General features: G+C 47.2%; 1 protein-coding gene across 1 annotated transcript; it reads left to right on the plus strand.

Annotated features, from left to right (window-relative positions):
- The first annotated feature begins 6,640 nt into the window (after nt 1–6,640).
- On the plus strand, nt 6,641–7,639 carry LOC124021210 (histidine-rich protein PFHRP-II-like). The gene has a single exon (XM_046336558.1). The coding sequence runs from the start codon at nt 6,641–6,643 to the stop codon at nt 7,637–7,639; it is 999 nt and encodes a 332-aa protein (XP_046192514.1).
- Nucleotides 7,640–16,830: the final 9,191 nt, after the last annotated feature.

Below are 16,830 nucleotides of genomic sequence, written 5' to 3' on the forward strand. Positions count from 1 at the left end.
TATGATACACATCCTGTGGGGGGTTATGATACACATCCTGTGGGGGGTTATGATACACATCCTGGGGGGGTTATGATACACATCCTGTGGGGGGGTTATGATACACATCCTGTGGGGGGGGGTTATGATACACATCCTGTGGGGGGTTATGATACACATCCTGTGGGGGGGGTTATGATACACATCCTGTGGGGGGGTTATGATACACATCCTGTGGGGGGGGTTATGATACACATCCTGTGGGGGGTTATGATACACATCCTGTGGGGTTATGATACACATCCTGTGGGGGGGTTATGATACACATCCTGTGGGGGGGTTATGATACACATCCTGTGGGGGGTTATGATACACATCCTGTGGGGGGGGTGGGGGTTATGATACACATCCTGTGGGGGGGGTTATGATACACATCCTGTGGGGGTTATGATACACATCCTGGGGGGGGTTATGATACACATCCTGTGGGGGGGGTTATGATACACATCCTGTGGGGGGGTTATGATACACATCCTGTGGGGGGTTATGATACACATCCTGTGGGGGGTTATGATACACATCCTGTGGGGGGGTTATGATACACATCCTGTGGGGGGTTATGGGGGGTTATGATACACATCCTGTGGGGGGGGGGTTATGATACACATCCTGTGGGGGTTATGATACACATCCTGTGTGGGGGGTTATGATACACATCCTGTGGGGGGTTATGATACACATCCTGGGGGGGTTATGATACACATCCTGTGGGGGGGTTATGATACACATCCTGTGGGGTTATGATACACATCCTGGGGGTTATGATACACATCCTGTGGGGGGGGGGTTATGATACACATCCTGTGGGGGGGTTATGATACACATCCTGTGGGGGGGGGGTTATGATACACATCCTGTGGGGGGGTTATGATACACATCCTGTGGGGGTTATGGGGGGGGTTATGATACACATCCTGTGGGGGGGGTTATGATACACATCCTGTGGGGGGGATACACATCCTGTGGGGGGGTTATGATACACATCCTGTGGGGGGGTTATGATACACATCCTGTGGGGGGGTTATGATACACATCCTGTGGGGGGTTATGATACACATCCTGTGGGGGGGTTATGATACACATCCTGTGGGGGGGGTTATGATACACATCCTGTGTGGGGGTTATGATACACATCCTGGGGGGTTATGATACACATCCTGTGGGGGGGGGTTATGATACACATCCTGTGGGGGGTTATGATACACATCCTGTGGGGGGGGGTTATGATACACATCCTGTGGGGGGGTTATGATACACATCCTGTGGGGGGGTTATGATACACATCCTGTGGGGGGGGGTTATGATACACATCCTGTGGGGGGGGTTATGATACACATCCTGTGGGGGGGTTATGATACACATCCTGTGGGGGGTTATGATACACATCCTGTGGGGGGTTATGATACACATCCTGTGGGGGGGGTTATGATACACATCCTGTGGGGGGGGTTATGATACACATCCTGTGGGGGGGTTATGATACACATCCTGTGGGGGGGTTATGATACACATCCTGTGTGGGGGGTTATGATACACATCCTGTGGGGGGTTATGATACACATCCTGTGGGGGGGGTTATGATACACATCCTGTGGGGGGTTATGATACACATCCTGTGGTGGGGGTTATGATACACATCCTGTGGGGTTATGATACACATCCTGTGGTGGGGGGTTATGATACACATCCTGTGGGGGGGTTATGATACACATCCTGTGGGGGGGTTATGATACACATCCTGTGGGGGGGGTTATGATACACATCCTGTGGGGGGGTTATGATACACATCCTGTGGGGGTTATGATACACATCCTGTGGGGGGTTATGATACACATCCTGTGGGGGGGGGTTATGATACCTCCCACACGGACTACAAGGTAAAGTACAAAGGAGAGGACTGGTAAACGATGTCCCCTTGCGGTTGAACATCCCACGTCAAAAAGGAGAAGAGAAGAAAAGAGGGGGGTTGACAGTACGGTTGACCTGTGACCTTTCTTCTGATTTGACGTGGACACAAGAGACAGTTTCCCTGTGATCGTAACGCCAAGGTGTTTCAGCTAAATGACTAGAGAGATGTGGGTCTTTAGTCAAACACGTACATTATCACATTTCCTGTTTTACAGATTTTTTTTTATTTTTAAAGTCCACTTTGTCAGACCAGACAAAACATTTGATGAATGAGAAGGAACAGGGCGTTTCCATTGAAAAGAACCCATGAGCACCAACATGTGAAGTTTATAGGAACATATCAAATTGGGTGTAAAATGACCCATGAGCACCAACATGTGAAGTTTATAGGAACATATCAAATTGGGTGTAAAATGACCCATGAGCACCAACATGTGAAGTTTATAGGAACATATCAAATTGGGTGTAAAATGACCCATGAGCACCAACATGTGAAGTTTATAGGAACATATCAAATTGGGTGTAAAATGACCCATGAGAACCAACATGTGAAGTTTATAGGAACATATCAAAGTTTAAAAGGACCCATGAGCACCAACATGTGAAGTTTATAGGAACATATCAAATTGGGTGTAAAATGACCCATGAGCACCAACATGTGAAGTTTATAGGAACATATCAAATTGGGTGTAAAATGACCCATGAGCACCAACATGTGAAGTTTATAGGAACATATCAAATTGGTGTGTAAAATGACCCATGAGCACCAACATGTGAAGTTTATAGGAACATATCAAATTGGTGTGTAAAATGACCCATGAGCACCAACATGTGAAGTTTATAGGAACATATCAAATTGGGTGTAAAATGACCCATGAGCACCAACATGTGAAGTTTATAGGAACATATCAAATTGGGTGTAAAAGGACCCATGAGCACCAACATGTGAAGTTTATAGGAACATATCAAATTGGGTGTAAAAGGACCCATGAGCACCAACATGTGAAGTTTATAGGAACATATCAAATTGGGTGTAAAAGGACCCATGAGCACCAACATGTGAAGTTTATAGGAACATATCAAATTGGTGTGTAAAAGGACTCATGAGCACCAACATGTGAACTTTATAGGAACATATCAAATTGTTTTGGACACGCCTACTCATTCAAGGGCTTTTCTTTATTTTGACTATTTTCTACATTGTAGAATAATAGTGAAGACATCAACACTAGGAAATAACACATATGGAATCATGTAGTAACCAAAAAAGTGTTAAACAAATCTAAATATATTTTATATTATTCAAAGTAGCCACCCTGGTACAGTGCAGTGAGGATAGTAGAGAAGAGTACAGTAGAGTACTGTAGAGGTCAGTAGAGTACAGTAGAGTACTGTAGAGGTCAGTAGAGTACAGTAGAGGTCAGTAGAGTACAGTAGAGTACTGTAGAGGTCAGTAGAGTACTGTAGAGGTCAGTAGAGTACAGTAGAGTACTGTAGAGGTCAGTAGAGTACTGTAGAGGTCAGTAGAGTACTGTAGAGGTCAGTAGAGTACTGTAGAGGTCAGTAGAGTACAGTAGAGGTCAGTAGAGTACTGTAGAGGTCAGTAGAGTACTGTAGAGGTCAGTAGAGTACAGTAGAGGTCAGTAGAGTACAGTAGAGTACTGTAGAGGTCAGTAGAGTACAGTAGAGTACTGTAGACACTATGACTTAGCTACCTCACCGACACTATGACTTTAACTACCTCATCAACACTATGACTTAGCTACCTCATCGACACTATGACTTAGCTACCTCATCGACACTACGAATTAGCTACCTAATTGACACTATGACTTAGTTACCTCATTGACACTATGACTTAGCTACCTCACCGACACTATGACTTAACTACCTCATCAACACTATGACTTAGCTACCTCATCGACACTATGACTTAGCTACCTCATCAATAATATGTCTTAGCTACCTCATCAATAATGTCTTAGCTACCTCATCGACACTACGAATTAGCTACCTAATTGACACTATGACTTAGCTACCTCATTGACACTATGACTTAGCTACCTCATCGACACTATGACTTAACTACCTCATCAACACTATGACTTAGTTACCTCATTGACACTATGACTTAGCTACCCCATCGACACCATGACTTAGCTACCTCATCGACAGCTAGCAGCTAGCTAGTTACAGCTAGCTAGTTACCTCATCAACAATATGAACCACTCCCAATTTATAATATACAGCTAGCTAGCTACCTCATCAACAATATGACTTAGCTACCTCATCAACAACATGACTTAGCTACCTCAACAATAACATGACCTAGGGCATGTTGAACCGCTCTCAATTTATAATATACAGCTAGCTAGCTACCTCATCAACAATATGACTTAGCTACCTCATCAACAACATGACTTAGCTACCTCAACAATAACATGACCTAGGGCATTTTGAACCGCTCTCAATTTATAATATACAGCTAGCTAGTTACTCCTCATCAACAATATAACTTAGGGCATGTTGAACCAATCTCAGTTCATAAATACAGCTAGCTAGTTACCTAATCAACAATATGAACCACTCCCAATGTATAATATACAGCTAGCTAGCTACATCATCGACACTATGACTTAGCTACATCATCGACACCATGACTTAGCTACCTCATCGACACCATGACTTAGATACATCATCGACACCATGACTTAGCTACATCATCGACACTATGACTTACCTGACTGTTCCCTTACCGAGGTGTTCTCTACCATACCTGACTGTTCCCTTAACGAGATGTTCTCTACCATGATACACAATAATATACCTGACTGTTCCCTTAACGAGGTGTTCTCTACCACGATACACAATAATATACCTGACTGTTCCCTTAACGAGGTGTTCTCTACCACGATACACAATAATATACCTGACTGTTCCCTTAACGAGGTGTTCTCTACCACGATACACAATAATATACCTGACTGTTCCCTTAACGAGGTGTTCTCTACCACGATACACAATAATATACCTGACTGTTCCCTTAACGAGGTGTTCTCTACCACGATACACAATAATATACCTGACTGTTCCCTTAACGAGGTGTTCTCTACCACGATACACAATAATATACCTGACTGTTCCCTTAACGAGGTGTTCTCTACCACGATACACAATAATATACCTGACTGTTCCCTTAACGAGGTGTTCTCTACCACGATACACAATAATATACCTGACTGTTCCCTTAACGAGGTGTTCTCTACCACGATACACAATAATATACCTGACTGTTCCCTTAACGAGGTGTTCTCTACCACGATACACAATAATATACCTGACTGTTCCCTTAACGAGGTATTCTCTACCATACCTGACTGTTCCCTTAACGAGGTGTTCTCTACCATACCTGACTGTTCCCTTAACGAGGTGTTCTCTACCATACCTGACTGTTCCCTTAACGAGGTGTTCTCTACCATACCTGACTGTTCCCTTAACGAGGTGTTCTCTACCATACCTGACTGTTCCCTTAACGAGGTGTTCTCTACCATACCTGACTGTTCCCTTAACGAGGTGTTCTCTACCATACCTGACTGTTCCCTTAACGAGGTGTTCTCTACCATACCTGACTGTTCCCTTAACGAGGTGTTCTCTACCATACCTGACTGTTCCCTTAACGAGGTGTTCTCTACCATACCTAAGTGTTCCCTTAACGAGGTGTTCTCTACCACGATACACAATAATATACCTGACTGTTCCCTTAACGAGGTGTTCTCTACCACGATACACAATAATATACCTGACTGTTCCCTTAACGAGGTGTTCTCTACCATACCTGACTGTTCCCTTAACGAGGTGTTCTCTACCATACCTGACTGTTCCCTTAACGAGGTGTTCTCTACCATACCTGACTGTTCCCTTAACAAGGTGTTCTCTACCATACCTGACTGTTCCCTTAACGAGGTGTTCTCTACCATACCTGACTGTTCCCTTAACGAGGTGTTCTCTACCATACCTGACTGTTCCCTTAACGAGGTGTTCTCTACCATACCTGACTGTTCCCTTAACGAGGTGTTCTCTACCATACCTGACTGTTCCCTTAACGAGGTGTTCTCTACCATGATACACAATAATATACCTGAGTGTTCCCTTAATGAGGTGTTCACATACAAATACAAAGATTGGGTTGAATTACTTTCAATATAACTAGTTTGTGCCCCCCCCCTGTGACTCCACCTCTCTCTCCGTCACTCCCAACGTCCGTCCCTCTTTTTCTCCCTCCCTCCCTCCCTCCCTCCCTCCCTCCCTCCCTCCCTCCCTCCCTCCCTCACTCACTCACTCACTCACTCACTCACTCACTCACTCACTCACTCACTCACTCACTCACTCACTCACTCACTCACTCCCTCCCTCCCTCCCTCCCTCCCTGTCCTCTCTCAGCCTGGTATGATGATGACAGTTACATAACAATGGCATCAAATGTAGCGGCAGGATATCACTCAGACTCTCATCACATGTATTTACAGCTGAATGCAGTGCAGAGCGTAGCGGCAGGATATCACTCAGACTCTCATGTATTTACAGCTGAACGCAGTGCAGAGCGTAGCGGCAGGATATCACTCAGACTCTCATCACATGTATTTACAGCTGAATGCAGTGCAGAGCGTAGCGGCAGGATATCACTCAGACTCTCATGTATTTACAGCTGAACCCAGTGCAGAGCGTAGCGGCAGGATATCACTCAGACTCTCATCACATGTATTTACAGCTGAACGCAGTGCAGAGCGTAGCGGCAGGATATCACTCAGACTCTCATCACATGTATTTACAGCTGAACCCAGTGCAGAGCGTAGCGGCCATGGCAGGATATCACTCAGACTCTCATCACATGTATTTACAGCTGAATGCAGTGCAGAGCGTAGCGGCAGGATATCACTCAGACTCTCATCACATGTATTTACAGCTGAACGCAGTGCAGAGCGTAGCGGCAGGATATCACTCAGACTCTCATCACATGTATTTACAGCTGAACCCAGTGCAGAGCGTAGCGGCCATGGCAGGATATCACTCAGACTCTCATCACATGTATTTACAGCTGAACGCAGTGCAGAGCGTAGCGGCCATGGCAGGATATCACTCAGACTCTCATCACATGTATTTACAGCTGAACCCAGTGCAGAGCGTAGCGGCCATGGCAGGATATCACTCAGACTCTCATCACATGTATTTACAGCTGAATGCAGTGCAGAGCGTAGCGGCAGGATATCACTCAGACTCTCATCACATGTATTTACAGCTGAACCCAGTGCAGAGCGTAGCGGCCATGGCAGGATATCACTCAGACTCTCATCACATGTATTTACAGCTGAATGCAGTGCAGAGCGTAGCGGCAGGATATCACTCAGACTCTCATCACATGTATTTACAGCTGAATGCAGTGCAGAGCGTAGCGGCCATGGCAGGATATCACTCAGACTCTCATCACATGTATTTACAGCTGAACCCAGTGCAGAGCGTAGCGGCAGGATATCACTCAGACTCTCATCACATGTATTTACAGCTGAATGCAGTGCAGAGCGTAGCGGCCATGGCAGGATATCACTCAGACTCTCATCACATGTATTTACAGCTGAATGCAGTGCAGAGCGTAGCGGCAGGATATCACTCAGACTCTCAAATCTCTCTCTGCTGACACTTCTCCTCCCTCCTTTCCCTTTCCTCTACTACTCACACCCCCTTAACGCTATAACCCCTTAACGTTAGCACCCCTTAACACTAGAACCCCCCTTAACACTAGAAACCCCCTTAACACTAGATCCCCCTTAACACTAGAACCCCTTAACGCTATAACCCCTTAACGTTAGCACCCCTTAACGTTAGCACCCCTTAACACTAGAACCCCCTTAACACTAGAAACCCCTTAACACTAGAACCCCCTTAACACTAGAACCCCCTTAACACTAGAAACCCCTTAACACTAGAACCCCCTTAACACTAGAAACCCCTTAACACTAGAACCCCCTTAACACTAGAAACCCCTTAACACTAGAACCCCCCTTAACACTAGAACCCCCTTAACACTAGAACCCCTTAACACTAGAACCCCCTTAACACTATAACCCCCTTAACACTAGAACCCCCTTAACACTAGAACCCCTTAACACTAGAACCCCCTTAACACTAGAACCCCCTTAACACTAGAACCCCCTTAACACTAGAACCCCTTAACTTAACACTAGAACCCCCTTAACACTAGAACCCCCTTAACACTAGAACTCCCCTTAACACTAGAACCCCACTTAACACTAGAACCCCCTTAACACTAGAACTCCCTTAACACTAGAACCCCCTTAACACTAGAACTCCCCTTAACACTAGAACCCCTCTTAACACTAGAACCCCCTTAACACTAGAACCCCCTTAACACTAGAACCCCTTAACACTAGAACCCCCTTAACACTAGAACCCCCTTAACACTAGAACCCCCTTAACACTAGAACCCCCTTAACACTAGAACCCCCTTAACACTAGAACCCCCTTAACACTAGAACTCCCTTAACACTAGAACTCCCCTTAACACTAGAACCCCCTTAACACTAGAACTCCCTTAACATTAGAACCCCCTTAACACTAGAACCCCCTTAACACTAGAACTCCCTTAACACTAGAACCCCCTTAACACTAGAACCCCTTAACACTAGAACCCCCTTAACACTAGAACCCCTCTTAACACTAGAACCCCCTTAACACTAGAACCCCCTTAACACTAGAACTCCCCTTAACACTAGAACCCCCTTAACACTAGAACCCCTTAACACTAGAACCCCCCTTAACACTAGAACCCCTTAACACTAGAACCCCTTAACACTAGAACCCTTTAACACTAGAACCCCCTTAACACTAGAACCCCCTTAACAGTAGAACCCCCTTAACACTAGAACCCCTTAACACTAGAACCCCTTAACACTAGAACCCCCTTAACACTACAACCCCCTTAACACTAGAACTCCCCTTAACACTAGAACTCCCCTTAACACTAGAACCCCCTTAACACTAGAACCCCCTTAACACTAGAACCCCTTAACACTAGAACCCCTTTACACTAGAACTCCCCTTAACACTAGAACCCCTCTTAACACTAGAACCCCCTTAACACTAGAACCCCCTTAACACTAGAACCCTTAACACTAGAACCCCTTAACACTAGAACCCCCTTAACACTAGAACCCCCTTAACACTAGAACTCCCCTTAACATTAGAACCCCCTTAACACTAGAACCCCCTTAACACTAGAACTCCCCTTAACACTAGAACCCCCTTAACACTAGAACCCCCTTAACACTAGAACCCCCTTAACACTAGAACCCCTCTTAACACTAGAACCCCCTTAACACTAGAACCCCCTTAACACTAGAACTCCCTTAACACTAGAACCCCCTTAACACTAGAACCCCTTAACACTAGAACCCCCCTTAACACTAGAACCCCTTAACACTAGAACCCCTTAACACTAGAACCCCCTTAACACTAGAACCCCCTTAACAGTAGAACCCCCTTAACACTAGAACCCCTTAACACTAGAACCCCCTTAACACTAGAACCCCCTTAACACTACAACCCCCTTAACACTAGAACTCCCCTTAACACTAGAACTCCCCTTAACACTAGAACCCCCTTAACACTAGTCATTCTGACTGCAACATTCTAACAGTGTAATTCATATATTTCATATATGCTGTTGCCTTGGGTAACATTAGAATACAATTAGTATTTTATTTATAATAACACAATAGCATTTTAATTAGTTTATGTTACTGTAGGCTGTATGTGTAAATCAAAACACCACAACAAAATGGTGAATGCATGTTATTAGTGGAGTGACTTTGTTACATGAAACCATGAAACAGGAAGCTATGAAACAGGTGTTGGAACACGGTTACAGACCATGAAACAGGAAGCACATGTGTTGGAACACGGTTACAGACCATGAAACAGGAAGCACATGTGTTGGAACACGGTTACAGACCATGAAACAGGAAGCACATGTGTTGGAACACGGTTACAGACCATGAAACAGGAAGCACATGTGTTGGAACACGGTTACAGACCATGAAACAGGAAGCACATGTGTTGTTGTTGGAACAGTCATTATAAGAGACCACACAGCAGACCATTAGAAACAGCGGGTCATTAACGTGTTGGAACACGGTTACAGACCATGAAACAGGAAGCACATGTGTTGGAACACGGTTACAGACTATGAAACAGGAAGCACATGTGTTGTCATTATAAGAGACCACACAGCAGTCTAAACGTCATTATAAGAGACCACACAGCAGTCTAAACGTCATTATAAGAGACCACACAGCGGTCTAAACGTCATTATAAGAGACCCGATGTGGACGTTTTCCCAGAGATTGAAAGCCGTGTAGAATTCCACACACACTCCTCACAGCCTATTCCCAGTAGGCCAGGATAGACTGATTAGACTTGGTGCCTTGGTGAGCTGACACAGGCTCCATACCATTTAGAGATTATAACTACGATGGGATCAACACAATACAACGGACCACCCTGTTCTTCACTCACCGTTGGTGATTACACTTTAAACAATGCTACCTTATATAATGTTACTTACCCTACATTATTCATCTCATATGCATATGTATATACTGTACTCTACATCATCGACTGCATCCTTATGTAACACATGTATCACTAGCCACTTTGTATCACTTTGTTTACTTTGCCACTTTAACTATGCCACATTTGTTTACATGTATCACTAGCCACTTTAACTCATCTCACACTATCTATATGTATATACTGTACTCGATACCATCTACTGTATGCTGCTCTGTACCATCACTCATTCATATATCCTTATGTACATGTTCCTTATCCCCTTACACTGTGTATAAGACAGTAGTTTTGGAATTGTTAGTTAGATTACTTGTTGGTTATCACTGCATTGTCGGAACTAGAAGCACAAGCATTTCGCTACACTCGCATTAACATCTGCTAACCATGTGTATGTGACAAATAAAATTTGATTTGATTTGATTTGATTTGATTTGATTTGATTTGGTTTGATTTGATTTGATTTGATTTGATTTGATTTGCATAATGATGCTTATCTTGCTTCTCCTCTGACCATTCTTCCTCATCCATCCTCTTCCTCATTTATCTCATCTGTTGTTATGTGTTTTTATTTGTTATTTAACCTTTAATTAACTAGGCATGTCAGCTAAGAGCACATTCTCATTTACAATGACCAGCCTACTAGGGAACAGTGGGTTAACTGCCTTGTTCAGGGGGCAGAACGACAGATTTTTTTTACCTTGTCAGCTCGGGGGATTCGATCCAGCAACCTTTCTGGCCCAACGCTCAAAACCACTAAGCTACCTGCCGCCCAGTGTGAAATTACATTCTGTATAGTTTAGGTTCAGTTTCCAGGCAATGGTGGGGGTGGTTATCAGCTGGGAACTGCACTTTCAACTGTTGGGAGAAGGATTGGAGCAGGCCCTACTGTTGGGAGAAGGAGAGGAGCAGGCCCTACTGTTGGGTAGAAGGAGAGGAGCAGGCCCTACTGTTGGGAGAAGGAGAGGAGCAGGCCCTACTGTTGGTAGAAGGAGGGGAGCAGGCTCTACTGTTGGTAGAAGGAGAGGAGCAGGCTCTACTGTTGGTAGAAGGAGGGGAGCAGGCCCTACTGTTGGGAGAAGGAGGGGAGCAGGCCCTACTGTTGGGTAGAAGGAGGGGAGCAGGCTCTACTGTTGGTAGAAGGAGAGGAGCAGGCTCTACTGTTGGTAGAAGGAGGGGAGCAGGCCCTACTGTTGGGAGAAGGAGGGGAGCAGGCCCTACTGTTGGGAGAAGGAGAGGAGCAGGCCCTACTGTTGGGTAGAAGGAGGGGAGCAGGCCCTACTGTTGGGTAGGAGGAGAGGAGCAGGCCCTACTGTTGGGAGAAGGAGGGGAGCAGGCCCTACTGTTGGGAGAAGGAGGGGAGCAGGCCCTACTGTTGGGAGAAGGAGGGGAGCAGGCCCTACTGTTGGGAGAAGGAGGGGATCAGGCCCTACTGTTGGGAGAAGGAGAGGAGCAGGCCCTACTGTTGGGAGAAGGAGGGAGCAGGCCCTACTGTTGGGAGAAGGAGGGGAGCAGGACCTACTGTTGGGAGAAGGAGGGAGCAGGACCTACTGTTGGGAGAAGGAGGGGAGGGAAGAGGGAGAAGTGAGGAGAGGCAGTTGGAAGAAGGAGGGGAGCAGGCCCCTGTTGACCTAATAGTTTAGAGTGCCTCCCCTAAGCCCAGCTGTGGAGCAGGCCCAGCTGTTGGGAGAAGGAGGGGATCAGGGAGTTGGAGAGAAGGAGGGGAGCAGAGGACTGTTGGGAGAAGGAGGTGAGAAGGAGGACTGTTGGGAGAAGGAGGGGAGAGAACTGTTGGGAGAGGAGGGGGAAGCAGGACTGTTGGGAGAAGGAGGGGAGGTGAAGAGAGGAGAAGAGAGGAGAGGCAGAGAGAAGAGGAGGGAGAAGAGAGGAGAGGGTTGACCTAATAGGAGAGTGCCACTAAGCCCAGCTGTGGAGAAGAACAGAGGAGAGGAGAAGAAGAGAGGGAGAAGAGAGGAGAGGAGAAGAAGAGGGGGAGAAGAGAGAGAGGGGAGAGGGAGGGGAGAAGAGAGGAGAGGGGAAGAGGAGGGGAGAAGAGAGGAGAGGGGAGAAGAGAGGAGAGGGGAAGAAGAGGGGAGAAGAGAGGAGAGGGGAAGAAGAGGGGAGAAGAGAGGAGAGGGGAGAGAGAGAATAGAGGAGAAGGGGGAAGGGAGGGGGAAAGAGGAGGGGAAGGAGGAGAGAAGAGTTCAGAGTATCTCCACTAAGCTGATCTCTCTGTGTGACATGGTAATGAGGAGGGTCACCAAGGTTAATGAGAAAATTATTAATGTCATGCTTCCAATTCCATGAGCCAAGGCTCTGTGGCCCTCTGTGGACCAAGCTCTGTGACCCTCTGTGGCCCAAGGCTCTGTGACCCTCTGTGGCCCAAGGCTCTGTGGCCCTCGGCTCTGGCCCTCTGCCCTGAGGGGCTCTGTGGCCCTCTGTGGACCCCCCTCCTCTGCAGCTCTGTGGGGAAGAAGAGGGGATCCTCTGAGCTCTGTGGCCCTCTGTGGCCCTGAGTTGTGGAACCCCCTCCTCTGGGAGCTCTGTGGAGAGGGGCTCTGGGGCCCTCTGTGGCCCTGAGTTGTGTAACCCCCTCCTCTGGAGCTCTGTGGCCCCCTCTGTGGCCCTCTGTGGCCCTGAGTTGTGTAACCCCCCTCCTCTGCAGCTCTGTGGCCCTCGGCTCTGTGGCCCTCTGTGGCCCTGAGTTGAGTAACCCCCTCCTCTGGAGAAGGGAAGGAGGGAAAGTGGCCCTCTGTGCCCCCTGAGTTCAGAGTAACCCCCTCCTCTGCAGCTCCCTCTGTGTGACATGAGGAATGCACGATCATAAAAGGTTTGTGAGAAAATTGAGAACATTTTGCCTCCAGAAAATATGTCATGAAACCCTACAAACTGGCTCTGAGAGCAGGTCCTGTGGCCCAAGGGCTCTGTGACCCGACTGAGTGACTGAGGAAGAGGAGACCCTCTAAGACAGCCAGACAGAGTGACTGAGGAAGAGGAGGCTCTCTAAGACAGCCAGACAGAGTGACTGAGGAAGTGGAGACTCTCTGTGGCCCTCTGAGTGACTGAGTGACTGAGTAGACCCCCTCCTCTGCAGCTCTGTGGACCCTCTGTGAGCTCCTGCCCCTGAGTGACTGAGGAAGAGGAGACTCCTCTGACAGCAGACAGAGTGACTGAGGAAGAGGACTCTCTAAGACAGACAGACTCTGTGGCCTCTGGACCCCGGGATGTACTCAGTAACCCTAAGTAGAGTCTCAACAGAGACAAAGACAGCTCCCTCAGTAGCAGGTAAAAACCCAGTAGAGACAGGGGTAAGGGGTTCCAGCTCCTCTCAGGCCCACAGGTAAAGACCAGGTAGAGACAGAGTGTGTAACCCCCTCCTCTGCAGCTCTCAGTAGCCCAGGTAAAGGCCCAGTAGAGTGGGGTCAGAGTTGTTAACAGCTCCTCTCAGCTAGCAGGCCCTAAAGACCCTCTAGAGACAGCCCCTGAGTTGAGGTAACCCAGCTCCTCTCAGCTCAGGTAAAGGCCCAGTAGAGACATGGGTCCTGGGTTAACAGCTCCTCTCAGTAGCAGGTAAAGACCAGGTAGAGACAGGGGTAAGGGTTACAGGCCAGTAGAGACAGTTGGGTAACCCCCTCCTCTGCAGCTCTGTGGTACAGCTCCTCTCAGTAGCAGGTGGCCCTCAGTAGAGACAGGGGTAAGGGTTACAGCTCCTCTCAGTCCCAGGTAAAGACAGGGGAAGGGTTACAGCTCCTCTCAGTAGCAGGTAAAGACAGGGGTTTGGGTGACAGCTCCTCTCAGAGCAGGTAAAGACTCCAGTAAAAGGTGTCAGGGTTACAGCCCTACTCTGTAGCAGTAAAGACAGGGGTAAGGGTTACAAGCTCCTCTCAGTGGGGTTGAAAGACCCAGTAGTGACAGGAAGAGGTTACAGCTCTCTCAGTAGCAGGAAGAGTGACCAGTAGAGACTGGGAAGGGTTACAGCTCCTCTCAAGCAGGTAAGAGGCCCAGTAGAGACAGGGGAAGAGGAGACTCCTCTAAGTAGCAGCCAACAGACCCACTGAGAGACAGGGGAAGGGTGACAGCTCCTCTAAGACAGCAGGTAAAGTGACTGAGAGAAGGGGGAGGGACTCTCTAGGTAAAGGCCCAGATAGAGACTGGGGAAGGTTAGGAGCTCCTCTCAGTAAGAAAGCCCAGTAGAGACAGGGGAAGGGTTACAGACTCTCTAAAGACAGCCAGACAGAGTGACTGAGGAAGAGGTCCTCAGACAGCAGATAGAGTGACAGAGGAAGTAATGGTTACAGCTCCTCTAAGACAGTACAGACCCAGGAGTTACTGAGGAAGGTGACAGACTCCTCTCAGTAGCAGGTAAAGTCCCAGTAGAGACAGAGGAATGGTTACAGCTCCTCTCAAGCAGTCCAGGACCCAGGAGAGATGGGGTCAGGGTGACAGCTCCTCTCAGTAGAGTCTCCCAGTAGAGACAAAGACAGCTCCTCTCAGTAGCAGGTAAAGGCCCAGTAGAGACAGGGGTAAGGGTTACAGCTCCTCTCAGTAGCAGGTAAAGACAGGGGTAAGGGTTACAGCTCCTCTCAGTAGCAGGTAAAGGCCCAGTAGAGACAGGGGTAAGGGTTACAGCTCCTCTCAGTAGCAGGTAAAGGCCCAGTAGAGACAGGGGTAATGGTTACAGCTCCTCTCAGTAGCAGGTAAAGTCCCAGTAGAGACAGGGGTAAGGGTTACAGCTCCTCTCAGTAGCAGGTAAAGGCCCAGTAGAGACAGGGGTAAGGGTTACAGCTCCTCTCAGTAGCAGGTAAAGTCCCAGTAGAGACAGGGGTAAGGGTTACAGCTCCTCTCAGTAGCAGGTAAAGTCCCAGTAGAGACAGGGGTAAGGGTTACAGCTCCTCTCAGTAGCAGGTAAAGTCCCAGTAGAGACAGGGGTAATGGTTACAGACAGACAGACAGGACTGGGGCCGATCCGACAGCATGACCATGGCCATGTTTTCCTTCTGTTCAACACATCATGTTAGCAGTCTCCCATTCAGAAATGTTTTCACCAAGACATTTCTCACGCTGTGGTGAAGAGTGGAAGTGTTGCTATATCTGTGTTGTCTAGGTTACCATCACATGATTGACAGCAGCGTTGCTATATCTGTGTTGTCTAGGTTACCATCACATGATTGACAGCAGCGTTGCTATAGCTGTGTTGTCTAGTTTACCATCACATGATTGACAGCAGCGTTGCTATATCTGTGTTGTCTAGGTTACCATCACATGATTGACAGCAGCGCTGCTATAGCTGTGTTGTCTAGGTTACCATCGCATGATTGACAGCAGCGCTGCTATATCTGTGTTGTCTAGGTTACCATCACATGATTGACAGCAGCGTTGCTATATCTGTGTTGTCTAGGTTACCATCACATGATTGACAGCAGCGTTGCTATATCTGTGTTGTCTAGGTTACCATCACATGATTGACAGCACCGCTGCTATAGCTGTGTTGTCTAGGTTTCCATCAAATGATTGACAGCAGCGTTGCTATGGCTGTGTTGTCTAGGTTACCATCACATGATTGACAGCAGCGTTGCTATAGCTGTGTTTTGTTTACGTTATCACATGATTGACAGAAGCGTTGCTATAGCTTTGTTGTCTAGGTTACCATCACATGATTGACAGACAGTTCCAATGCACCAACTGCAACCCCTAAACTCTTCATGAGAGAAAACATATTTGTCTCTCCCTGTCAAGGTCTAGTTCAGTTAGTATCTCTTCAATTTGACAACCGCCGGGCCAAGAGAGAGAACACATTGGACTCTGTGAGTTCAGGATTACAGGAGTAATGAAGAGCCAGACCGTTGTCATTCTGGATGGTCTCAGACCAGTGTTGTCATTGTGATGTCATTGAAATACTGCCTGGTTAATACCAGACACCAAATAAAAACATGACATTGCTTTCAGAATTTCCTTCATTATTCAGTAGAATATCAGCTGCTCAGAGAGGGATGATCAACTGACTTTTGAATGAGCCCAGAATGCTTTAAAGTGCATTGTCTTCCTCACTGTCTCTCTGTCAATCTCTCTTTCCCTCAAATGATGGTACAGTCTCAACTTTGTCAGGTCTCCCCTTTCTGAGCTCAGCCCCTCTCCCTCTGAGCATCTTGTCGACTGTATAATCCATTACATTGGAATGGGAATATTTCTCTGACCACAGGACATGGCCTGGTACCAAGTAGAACCCTGACTCTGTCCAAACTA

The sequence above is a fragment of the Oncorhynchus gorbuscha genome, unplaced genomic scaffold (assembly GCF_021184085.1).
Source record: "Oncorhynchus gorbuscha isolate QuinsamMale2020 ecotype Even-year unplaced genomic scaffold, OgorEven_v1.0 Un_scaffold_1090, whole genome shotgun sequence".
Taxonomy (NCBI): domain Eukaryota; kingdom Metazoa; phylum Chordata; class Actinopteri; order Salmoniformes; family Salmonidae; genus Oncorhynchus; species Oncorhynchus gorbuscha.

What these genes read in the sequence shown, in the direction of transcription:
- LOC124021210 (XM_046336558.1), top strand. Translation starts at nt 6,641, where the DNA reads ATGTATTTACAGCTGAACCCAGTGCAGAGCGTAGCGGCAGGATATCAC.